The 12972-nt window shown below is 42.5% G+C and overlaps 1 protein-coding gene across 3 annotated transcripts in view; it reads left to right on the top strand.

Annotated features, from left to right (window-relative positions):
* The window catches only part of LHFPL3 (LHFPL tetraspan subfamily member 3), a 246151-nt gene that overhangs the window by 207441 nt on the left and 25738 nt on the right, over positions 1-12972 (top strand). The window contains exon 3 of one of the 3 annotated variants that reach the window (XM_030478864.1): positions 3089-3136. The exons of 1 other annotated variant lie outside the window; for it this stretch is intronic. In XM_030478864.1, coding sequence (XP_030334724.1) covers positions 3089-3105 — 17 coding nt within the window. In that variant the 3' untranslated portion in view covers positions 3106-3136. The remainder of the gene's footprint in view (positions 1-3088; positions 3137-12972) is intronic. One more of the 3 variants, XM_030478865.1, reaches the window with a different exon arrangement.

Raw genomic sequence — 12972 nt, forward strand, 5'->3', positions numbered from 1 at the left:
TACGTACTTTCTTTATTGACTTTAATAGATTTTTCCTAAATTCACAGTGGTAACAAAACAGTTACCACTGCCTCAAACAGCTGATTTATATGCCAGATAATATGGTGGAGTAAATGTCACTTAGGGCCAGATCTATCAACTTTGCTCATACAAACAATCACATTGATTCAAACAGGATCAATCAGGTCAGCAGCATTCACTCAGGCAATGTCTACAACAGCAGCAGGAACGGTGCTGTGGGGTGAAATAGGCTGTGGTGGTGGTCCCACGTCTGTGCCAGTGGCAAGGTGGAGAAAGGATGTTATTCCAGCCGAGCTCCTGCTTGGCCCTACAGTTGCCCATTATCAGCTGGAACAAGCACAGTAAATGAGAAATTCACCTCAGAAACGTTCTCCTGATCCCACTGAAACGTGGGTGTGGGCACAGCCCCGGATGGCCCCAGGTCTGCCAATATCTCATGCTCATTGTCACAGTCTACTGAAGAGAGGAGACTGGGAATTGATCTTCCCAGTTCACTACAAAGTGCTGGGTCATGCCCATGACAGGACTTGTTCAGGAGACAGCCACCAGCTATATACACTTAACCTGCTAAGAGAGTATATAGCAGGTTGTATATTTTGGGGTATAGACAGATGCAGAAAGTAAGGCTCAGTGAAAGGTACATACCTTGATGAAAGGTGCCAAGCAGGAACTCAAGGAAGGATGAGAGTTTTACCTCTGACCAAAGGAAAACATTGTTTATTATCCCGTTAAGGGCCAGAAATTATTCCTACTGTGGCTACATGATACTTATATACATATGGAGGGGAAACAGTCCTAGACCTAACTAAAATGGTGGCAGGAAAGTCTCCTGTGGAGTGGAGATGTTGCCTCGAACAAACAACCTGTGCAGATTCCCCAGGAAACTTGATCAGTGAGATTGGCTCTACTTATGTATGTTTTACATTAACTGGGTGATAACTAACCCTTCATCTCCCTGGGGATGGTGAGCCTAAACCAAGGCTGATGGCACTGGCAATAAGTGCTTGAGCTCTCCTGGGTCTTCTCCACAGCATCCCAGGGGTGGGACTGCACATCCCATGTCCCTTGGGGCTGCACAGCTGTTGTGTCCCATGGGGCAGAATAGGCAGGGACATCCTCTGGTGATCCTGGGGTTAAGCTCGTGTGTCTGGGGAAAGGCAGAGCATGGGGACCATGGGAGCCTTCGTCAGTGCCTGAATAGGGTCTCGGTTTTCCTTGTCTATTTCCCAAGTGTATCCAATTGGTGTAATGCTGCTGAATTGTAATGACTGTTGCCTAATCTGCATGAAACAGCATCAGTTCCATTTAACCAGGATGTGCCAGTGGAAGGCAGAGGGACAAGCACGATTACGTTGCCACAAATTCCTGATTGTTGGCTCTCACAATGCAGAAGGATCAAAATAAAACAGGAAAAAAGTTAAATGATGTCAAAATCACTTGTTTAATAAGCTATTTTACCTCATTTTTTTCCAGCATTATAAATAAGACAACTACTCAACCAGTGTGCATATCCCTCAGCACCTCTGTCTGTTCAATATTTCGTTGCTGAAATAATGGTAGGAGAGAAGCCAATGGAGGCACTCCAGTACCAGCATACAAACAGTCACAACTTCCAAGACAGACAGGAATCCAGCAAATTATTTAAACATATATATATATACGCACACAGACATAGAGAGACTTTTCTTTTCTTACTGCCTACTGTGAATCTTTAGAAAAGTTAATATATTGATCATTTTCACCAAGGACATGCCAATCATTTAATCAGTGCATTTAATCAGATACTTCCAGCTACTGCATCTAATTTCTCTGCTGTATTTTACAGTTTGTCTGCACTAGACCCAGCTAGAAAATACAACTCTGGTGCTATTGAGGATATTTGTGATTTCTATGTCAAATCCACTTTAAAGTTCTTCAATTCTTTCCAAAACATGTTTCAAGCAATAATGGAACCATTGGGCTGTGTTCTTCGTTAAGAAATGATTGCTTTAAGATAGTGTCTCAAATTCTATTTTGGCACCTCCTTTGAGGCTTCTCTCAAACAGCAGAAGTTTAGGCCAATTGATTACTCTGTCACTGCCTCAGGAAAGACTCTTGTTTCTTTCATGCTTGTTACAGATTTTTAGCTGTTCAGTAGTATAACACAAAGATGTGCAAGAACACATATTGATACAAATCCTTCAAGCTTACAGGTGACTTTTAGCATCTGTCCTCATCAGACACAAAAGGTTTATACACTTACGCGAAGTACAGTAAATTCACAATAAATTATAGGAGTAGGTGACTGAAGATACAGTCCTTTCAGATCCAAAGTATCTCTAGGTTCCCTTGGGCTTTCTCAAGGCATCATGGGCACAAGATCTCACTGGAGCAGGCTTCTGTGGGTGCATAATTAAAAGCACAATGCATGGCTGCCCTTAAGATCTAAGCCATTAGGAGAGTTTGTGCATGTAAGGATGGTGCTTATGATTTTAGAAGTATAATCAAAAGTGATGAGCAATCAAGATGATCAACAAGATTTAGATGTATTATTTTTATTTTATTACTGTAATTTCTCATCTAGAAGAAAGACTTCTGTAGATCTGTACATACTGAGACGATAACTGATGTATCTTTACCTTTGACCTAATACATTTTTCTGATTTGTGGTTGTTTGCTTTTTAATTTTGCATCTTTATTCAAATATTTCGGAAGTAGCCAGATTAACACAGTGTTTAAAATTGCCCACTGATCACAAGATGTTACTGGGTGTTTCGATTCTGTCATGACAGGAAAAAAAATGCAGTAAGACAAAAATTTGTTCGCTTTTTTATTTGTTTTTTTATGTTCTGTCACCATTTATCCTATGTTAATCCTAGTTTTTTCATCTACCTCCTTAGTAACCCATTGAATCAATCACCTGGCTTTCAGAAAGTTCCCTGTCTGGATAAGTTGAAACAGAAGCCTGAACCATTCACACTCTCCACGCTACAGCTAGTAATGAGATTGTTTACAAACTATACTACAGTGTGCAAGATCTCGTTTGATTATACCTTAACTATTCTGTTTTTCCCTCCCTACCTCACAGATGATGGAAATGCTTAAAACAAGTTAAGGTAGTATGACACAGACTAATGTAAGTGTGAGCATGGCATCCAGGGGACAAGCTGTGAAATGTTTGCGCGCTTCTGCCAAAATACGTTGCATGGCTTTCTGCTGTTGTCTCGTGTTTCTGATGTTAGGCAGCATGTTCAGCAACATGTAAGCGTCTTGTTTGATATTTATATTCCCAGCTTTGGTTTTGTATAGTCTTTATAACGCGCCTTCTTCAGTAGCTTGTGGCAGCTGCTAGTGGCAAATCTGCAAGCTTTGTGTGTTATTCTTAAAGTAACGTTCGGAAGTACCTACAAGGATCAGGGCCCCATTGGATGTGGCTGTTTAGAAATCCACTGTAGAAATGTTGATGTGTGAAGTTCAAATGGGTCAGAGACAGTACTGACACTTCTGTGCTTGCCAGTGGACAGCAGCAGCTTCCAGTTTGCCTTTTCTAGAAGTCAAGCCTAGTACTAGTGCAGCTGGCTGCTGTGTACAGCTCTGCTACCCACATCTGCTTTTGTAATGTGAATGCTTCGTGACGACTCTGTTGTCAAACTCTTAATTCATGTGACAGATGACACGTTGGAATTAAAAATGTTATGTTTTCACAGTACTCTGCTAAAAAAAAAAAACTACTATGGGCAAAAACAATGTTCTCCCATGTTTATATGCTTGTTTAATCTTAGCAGATGTAATGCTTATGAAGGTGAGACCAGTCAAAACATCTTGAACCATACTTACCAACACAGGTCTTCTTGTGCTGCCTAGTATTGAGAGGCATAACTTAGTTATTCCTTGCCTGGGTTTCGGTTCACCATACGCCACTCATATTGTAAGCGCACTGTAGTTTTTTGTCATAAGGATGGTCAAATATTGACAAGGCTGCCCAGCGTTGTAGTATCATCATCTTCATCTTTGGAGATACTTAGAACTTGACTGGACATGACCCTGAGCAACCTGCTCAAGTTGGAACTTCTGTGAGGAGGGAATTGGAATACATGACCTCCGCAAATCCTTTCCTACTTACAGTTGTCAATGATTCTACAATTTCATGACTGTATGGGTGGGGAGTCGAGTGGAGCCACCAGAACAACTTTCACTAAGCTGTAAGCTATCATTCAGTGGAGATCAGTGTGCTGGTCACTGCTTTGCTTTTATGAATAATAAAATGGAGATTATCAAATGCTGGTTACTACTCTCAGTATAGCCAGCTCACCCACGTGCAACTGAGCTGCAAACATAGGTATTTGTTGTAAATTCTTATCATGCAGTAAAAATATCACTTCATTCCATTACACCCACTATGTGTTGTGTGAGAACAGGATGACTTCTCAGAAACATATCTTCTTCGGAATTACTGGAGCTATGCCAGGTGACACTGACAGCTGTCTATGTGCTGTTTTTATAGCTCTTCTCAAGTTTCACGTGTAAGATCCCTACCTCTGTTCCTAAAACATTAATGATTAGACTGTCAGAGCTGAGAAAATCCACCTGGGGAGCAAGGTCACCTTCGCTGTTCTCAGTTACAAAGGAAAACACCAGGCTAAGGAGGATGAGGAAGTCCTAATTAATGTCGATGGCAAACTCAAAGCTAGGGAAAAGTAGATCTGGAAAAATAAGTCTCTACAGAAGTAAGATTGTTTTTTAAACCATTGCAAAAGAAGCCTGGATGCTGTATTTTCAAACGTGGTTAGTGTTGGGGATGGGTTGCAGAGAAGAAAGCAAGTCAGTAACAGGTTTACGATTTCCCTGTCTCCTTCTCCTTGGTGAGTTCCTGCCAGCAGTCAGAGCATTAAGACGTAACTGAGGCCCCAAGGCAGGAGCGCTGTAGATCTCTGTTCCCACCATGCTCCTCCTTCAGCTCAGCCCCTTTGCTTCCTTGGGAAGCTGGAGCCATTACACACACACAGAGCCCCATAACCTCCCACCTTCTCGTCTTGCTGGCAGGAGACCCACCTTCCCCCATCCTGTGATGCAAAACAAAATGACAGCCAACATCTACCCACAGTTGTGTGTGGTAAATGGATGTCCCACACATCATTTTTATAGGACCCAAATCACAGATGTGAGAGCACCACTTAAGGATCCTGAATTTGCCTTTGAGTCTTGCTGCTCTGTGCTACTGTGACAAGAAACAGTCCATCCTCCAAAGCAACCAATTAAGCCTTTTTGCTCCCATTCTCTTCCCCTAAACTGCTAATAGCCCAGAGTTCAGATTCCCTGAATTTGAGTAATTCCCCTGGTTGCCGCCTCCCTCCTCTCAGTTCTTTAACCTCCACTAGAGGATTGCTGCAACCAGCCATCTCTCAGACTCCCGCGTCTAGCAGAGAATTGCTGAGCCATGCAATGTTTCAGCCTATTCATCTGTATAACCTGGGTGTTTCACACTGATCTCCTTACTCAGGTTTCTGTGGTTTCTGTGTCAGCCCAGTGCCGCTGGAAGAAACCCAGTTTCATTACCGATTTCCCTTGCATGGCAGGGATGACTGCAACTCAGTTCTCTTATTTTACAAGTGTGAGGGAGCAGTCCGTAAATGATAGCGAGTATTTTTGGTTTTCACTGCCCATATATGGCTACTAGCACCTGCAACCATGTTTTAAATTCTAGAAAGAAAGATTCAAACCAGATGTGATGAACAAAAATCCCACAGCCTTTCCAGCAGTGGGGAGAGTGAAGCCTAAGAGTGCTGTGAGCTTCCAGTGTTGGAGAGCCTTAGGGAGAAATTATTCAAACACATTAGAAGTGGTATTGGCCCAATTAGCCTACCTTAGGACAAGGAGCAGTCTGCATGACCTCCTGAAGTTCTCTCCTGCTGTGTTTTTGTGTGATTCTGTTATTTTAAATGATGCTAACAGCCTCAGCCACAAAATTAATCACTGTTCTAAATTGCACACACAAAAAAACGTCTGTCACCAAGACACAAATTCTCTGGTAAGAGAGGACAGAACTGAAGACTGTTGAATGTCACATTCTTGCACACATGCATCCAAGGATGTAAGTCCACTGCACACTGCTTGTGTGCCTGTTAGTGTATTACATACTCAGACAACTTCAGCAGTGCCCACAGAGCCAGCCATCATGGCCTACTGGATCATGCTCTCATGTGTTCCTCTGCAAACCCTGTTGTCTTGGCTGCTTCCTCTTGGAGCCTCAGAGCACCAAAATCCTGTCACATGGTTACCTTTTCCAGTTATGTTGTTCTGAGCAATTTACAGGAATAGTTTTTCTACGGACTTACAGCACAGTTTTATCCTCCATAGGAGGGTTAAATCCTCAGGAAATTATTCACAGACTGCCATCATTGATCAAAATGGTCTCCTACTATTTCATTCAACCCTCAGCTGCACGCATCTCCCACCAATGATCACTGTGAAGCTCTCTTGCCTGCTGCTCAGTTTCCTCTGTTCCCTGTGTTTAGATACTCACTGCACCACAGAGCTAGGCATGCCCTCATCTGGACATTCATTGTCTCATGCCCTAATCCCTGGCAGTCCTTTGCTGCTAGATACTTATGCTGGTCTCTGTCATCTCCACAAGATCTTCTACCCCAATATTTCCACTTGATGTGCCCTCTTGATCTGCTGTTGCAATGCCACCTCTGGGATCCATCCATAACAAAAAAGGTAACATCTTCCTCTGCTCCCATCTGCTGTTGTCAGCTATGTGCTGATCCCCTCCAGCATTGCCAACTTTGAGCTCAAAGTTTTATTATTCAAGGAGTAAACAAGAGTGCATGTATTTATCACTGGAACAGTGCGTAGGCACAGCTCTCCTTTTGCTGATGCTCATATTCTCACAACCCAAAAGAATGGCGCTTTTTAACTTTAAGCAAAAGCATACTCTACTCATTCATTTTCAAAAGTGTGGTTATGACTCAAGCAAGCGGTGCAATCCCAGGCAGTGTCCATAGCCCATCCAGTATATTAATGTGGCTTCAAGGGATGTGAAGGAGCTTTACACAAGTGGGGACATGAGAAAGAGGCTGGACCCAGCCCAGCAAAGCACATTGTTTCCTGGAAGTGCATATGGAGCCCTAACAAATTCAGCAGGATGATCCATGGACTGAGAGGTGTGGTCCCATCTAAGTGCTTTGCTGGCTGAGGGCCACACACTGACTTGCTCTTGGAAGCCCATGGGACAGCTGGGAAAGCAAAGTCTGCCCATTGGAATACCAATGTCTCCCTCACCCAAAGGCTACCCGACTTCCCAACATGTGAAAACTGTAGGCTTTTTATCAAAGACATCGAAAAGTTCAGCTGACCTCAGGCTTTTCTTTCTTTACAGTTATAATCCTTCATTAGGGCTGGCCAAATTCCTGCATCGTGAGTCCCCAAAATGCCAACCTTTTCCTACTGCAAACAGCCACCAGGCAGACCATGAAGAAGTGAAGCAGGACAAAGATCTTGGGGTTGTTCATAGGCAGAACCACAAGAGCGTGGTCCCTCTCCCACGCTCGCCATGGAAGACAGCTTGGCTTGGCTGGTGTCTGAACCCCATATGTTCTGGCTGTGCTGATGTCTGCAACCCCAAAGCTTGCCCTACCACAGGGACTCGTGTCAGGTGGATGTTTTCAGTTCCAAGGGAACCACAGTGCTTGGGAATCAGGGCTGAACCACTCATCAAACTGTCATGGTTTAAGCCCACACGAACATAGCCAAAGGATCAGAAGTTATCCGTGGTCTTCAGGACTGTGTTTAGTGTATATCCTTGGCTTCCTTTATAATGGCAGCAATCCCTTCTCTGCATTCAGACTACCCAAAGAATTAACAGACAGAAACCTAGACAGACCAGTAGTATTTTACAACCTGGCGATGTATTAACCTGGCAAGTTTTTATACAGGAGTTGAGCTAGAACTGGCTGATGCTGTTGCATACACTGCTTAACCTGTCTTCCTGATGAATGGCTATTTTGGATTTTTCTGTTGTTCAGCATCTCATCTTCAAAAGCATTTTTTTATTTCTTAAGATATATTTCCCTTTCATAGTCCTATTGACAATCATGTTAACACCATGAGACCTCAAGTGCTCATCTTCTAACAGCAGAAAATGGTCCTCTGAAAGACTAGAGGCAAAAGAGGCTCTATACTGGTGTCCCCGGAACCAGTTCTTTTCCTGTTCCAGATTTCTGTTCAATATCAAAATGTGTGCTGGAAACCATGCCTCCTGCTGTAGAGAGCCATCTTCAGCGGACTTGGAGTGGCGTAAAGGGTAATTCATGGGTTATTCTCACCTCTAACCTCTGTGACGCTATTACAGAAATTGCAAGAATCTCCCTGCTGACAGTGAGATCTGTCGTTAATTTTGGTCCTCACTTGGGGAGAGAAGGAAGGTTAAAGGCAAGGAGAATATTTAGCGCTGTAGCTCCCTTCGTCAACCAGCAAGAAAGGGCAGCAGGTTTTTTTCACTTTGGCATCAGGTCAGGACACTTGGAGCGCTACCATCTGGATGCCAAGGAAATGCAGGAAAAAAGAAATTTCACTGAAATGAAGACATACAGCTATCTTCAGCCTATTATATCTTAAGAGGAGGGCAGTCATTCTCCAGAATGCCTGAAGGCAGCTCTGAAGGCAGAGATCATATATTCTCGGAGGCACCTGAGCTCAGATCACCTTTGAGGGGGGAGAAAATACTGCTTCCATCCAGTTCATGCCAGAGCAGATCTCACAAAGTAAATCAAAGGACACTAGGGACAAATCTTTGATAAAAGCATATCAAAACTTTGTTTAAATTGTTTGCACTGCTGTTGTAAAGCAGGCTCACTAGAGACAATATGATCTACAAATGGAATATGTTACTAAATCAGGACACAACTTACTGGAAGGATAAGTAATGATTTCATCTAAGTCATTACGTCTCCCTATCAATAGCATATCTCTGCAGAGAGCATGCTCACCTCTGGCTGAATATCCCTGTAGGACAGGCTTTAGATGCCTGTCTTAAGGACGTGTCAAACCCAACCACCCAAAAATCAGTAGGTCAGGTGGTCCCTGGTTGAGATCAGATGTGCATACATATGTACAATCATTGGTACATGCAATATCCAGCACATAATCCCTCTGGTGAGTAAAATTTGCTTCTGCCTGGGTGTGTGAGAAAGGAACACTTGTTAAGACAGCAGAGAAGGGGGCTGTTTCTGCTGGATATAGGCATATTCACGGGCACTGCGACCTCTGAGTCTGACACATACTCATGGGCTCAGTGTGTGGTATAGATTGAACCAAATGAGCGTGCATCACACGGTGAGTGGACCCGCACATGTGCACCTGCAACCTGCTAAACTTTTGGGGCAAATATCCAAATGCTGCCCAGGCAACATATCTGAACAGAGCAAGAGTAGGTGGACATGGAGGGGGGGCTGCACAAGGTTAAAAATCAGGATATTGAGTAGCTTTACAGACAGCTTTTCCTTCCCCCTGTGTCCCTCATTTCTGTCTTTCATACTGCCAAAGTCTATTTTGTTCTCTTCTTCCTTTACTTGTTTTCATGCAGCTGTTGTCCATGATCTTACTAAATCCTCCTCCTTAGCAATGTCAGCTTCTGGAAACTTCTTTCGTTCTCCTGCAGTCTCCTTCTTTGTCTGTTTTTTAAAATAACCTCGATCCCTCTTCTGTAGGCAGGTCTCCAGGACACTAATGCCAGATGGTTTCATTTAACTACACATTATAGCTGAAACCCGCCCCCTTATCTTACCTCACATGCCTACCCTGTTTGATTGTAGTTGGGAAACCTATTAGCTTCTGCATCCAGGCAGCACACACCCTCAGTGCTATTTTCAACATTATCACCATCTTCCCTCTTCTCCCCAGACTGATGCTGTCATTTAATCCTGCTGACATTCCCTCAAGAGCGTCCTACAGAAATATCTGTTATTATTTGTTCCCACAGTAAGGCCCTTATAGCTTCATCCTCACTCTCTGTAACCTTCTCTGTTCTGGCCCTCTTGATGCTTGCCTTGTCTTCCCTCAAAATGTCACAGCTAAAATCAATTCCTTGCTTCAGTTCCTTAGCAAACCATACTAAGTCCTTTCACTGCTTCGCCTTCATCTTCTTTGTCAAGTTCATGGTCCAGCCTTTTAAAAGTTTCCTAAAACTACTCCTAAGGCTTTTCCTGCTTACTTTCTCCTTTCCTCCAAACTACCCACTTCACTCTCCTCTTCATGGTGCCTCCTTCTCCCATCTCAACACAATGCAATGGAAAACCTCCCCCCATAATGCCACCAGACTTCCAAACCTTACCAATCTTCAAATTTGCCATAGGTTTGAGACATTTTCAGGAAATCAGGCTTGTCTGTGCTATTTTCCAGTCATCCTTTGGTTTTCCATCTACTGCTTCCTCTGATCTTGAGGTATTGCCTTTGATGAAACACACGCAAGAACTCTCTTGCTCTGTTAATCATCTGAGGAGGCAAAGTATGTGCAGGGCAGACAGAGTAGAAATCAATGCCATGCTCCTGCCCAAGTTAGCCTTGCTTGGATTTACCTCAAAGTAAACCAGAGTCAGTCTTCATTTGTTATCTGTTTTTGTAGCAGGGGACCTACAGCTCATCGCGAGTTGAAAACTCCTTTTTTTTTTTTTTGGGGGGGGGGGGGGGAACAGTGCTGCTGCAGGTTTCCTGCCTCCATTCTAAATTATTAGGAATGGGGAGTATTTTAAATGTCTGTAATAGACCTGGTATTACATTAAAACTATATTGAGGAAAAGATCCCCCTGGAGAGCAAAAAGAAATTTATGAATGAGGTTTGGATGGGGAAAGTGTCTCAGGATGTCTGTGTCCAGAATTATTTTTTTTTCCCAGGGTTAAAAAATAAAGTGACAGTGTGACCACAATGTACTGTATGATCAGACTCTATCGAGCAGAGTTTAGCATGCTACCCACCATCCAAAGGACGTTCATTCACCTCTACCTTGTATATGGTGCATGAGCTGGATATGAGGCTTAAAAATATTTACTGTAACCCACACAATTTCCCAGCAGCTTATTTCAGCTCTCTGATTTACAAAAAATTATTTGCCTCACAGCAGACGCCTCTGAAGCAGTTTGTAATTAATACGTGCACTTTCTGATTCCTTAAAGACAATGTTCATAATAGATTAGAAAGATCAGAGATGCCACAAAGATTTCTAAATGACAAGAATAAGTTGTGATTAAATAGATTACTGTAGAGGGGCAAACAGACTTCTCAATTACAGATCAAAGCTAATAAGCAAAAAAAGAGTACAGCTGTTTTATACTGATGATTTAAGAAAGCATGAACAAGAGTAATTCATTCAACTCTGTAACCCAGAGTATTTGTAGGTGGCTGGTGATTTTGGGCACCCTGCAGTAGACTTAGAGGGTTAAGTTTTTATACCCTGAATTTTCAGTCTTTTTTATAAAAGATGAAGCTGCTACAAAAAATACATGAAAAATTAGAGGATTTGAAAGGGCTGACTCCATTTTGCCAGTGTCAGCCATGATGGACATTATAGCCTGCAGCAAAGATTGTCAAGTGATTTGTAATAGGTTTTCAATAATGTTGCAAAATACTTAACTGCATTGCTTGTACATTTTATGTCTAGTTAATTATAGCTTATATAAAATGTTATGATGCTCTATTCACATGTTTAGAATTTAATTAATTTGTAGTTTACATGCTCCTAATAATGAATGTCTTCATTATCGTGGATAATGATCTCAAGATCGTGTCTTCATTATCTTGGTCCAGAGACTTGTAAAAGGCACAGCTTTTTGTCAGCTTTAAAGGCAACTCTGTCACTGACAGTGGTAAAGTTTACTGAGTCCTACAAAAACTGCCTCCTTCACATAACCTTTGATGAGCATTTGTTGTACAAAAGTCAACAGACAGTATTTATAGACTACCCACATGAATGAAAGCACATGTTGCACTCAGACTCCCTTGAAAAGCCTATGGACCAGGTAGTAACTTGCTGGTGCTGGCCTGAGGATTCATATTAGTGCAGCAGATAGCCAGTGTCACTTCCGAGGTAGAAAACTTAACACAAAAAAACATCCAGGTTGGCTGAATATGCTTCATCTTAGGGTGTGACAGTCTCTTCTATCCTACCTGTTGGGATAGGAGCTGGTTTTCTAATTTAGAGCATCCTGAAGACTTATTCCAGCCTCTTTTCAGGAACAGTAAATTCAGTCATTCAAATATGTTTTTAAACATTGTCTGCTATAAACAACTTGGAAAACACATGAATATTTTGCTCAAAGGAAAAAAAATACAGGGAGCATATATACCTTTGGCAATGTTTGCTGTGCTGCTATAGACTAATACAGTCATGTTTCTTTCTAAGGATAGCAGCTGTCTGGAGGAACCCAATTAGGTAACTTGGCCATTTACCCAGTGCATCAGAAATCCCCATGTTCTTATTTTTCCTCACCATCAACAGTACTACGAGAAGGTGCAGCAAACTGTTACCATGATCCACAGAAAGTCTTCCTCTCTGATTTAGCATGGGGACACATGAGATCGCTGTAAGCCATACTGTTGAGATTGAGGAACCAGCCTTTTTTTTCCTTTTAAAACTGAAGCCACACACAGAGCTTGAAAAGTTAATGAGTAACTGGGTGAATGTTGTCTGATGAGGAGTTTGGCCAAAGCACTGTGTCACTTCTTTCTGGTGCAGTAGAGATCTCTGTTTTACTAACGTGCACAACATGCATTTACTTGCCAGAGTTACAAAATATATAAGCTGATAAAACAACCAGTTTCTACCAAGGCTGGAAAAAGAGTTGTAACTTTCTATGAGAGCCACAGCTCCATTGGAGGACAGGAAGTTTCACACGAGGGAAGCACAACACATACCCGCTTAATAAGAACAACCCCAGCCCACCAGGGGCCCAGCAGAATTTACCAGCGCTGTGCTG

Source organism: Strigops habroptila, chromosome 3 (genome assembly GCF_004027225.2).
Source record: "Strigops habroptila isolate Jane chromosome 3, bStrHab1.2.pri, whole genome shotgun sequence".
In the NCBI taxonomy this organism is placed as follows: domain Eukaryota; kingdom Metazoa; phylum Chordata; class Aves; order Psittaciformes; family Psittacidae; genus Strigops; species Strigops habroptila.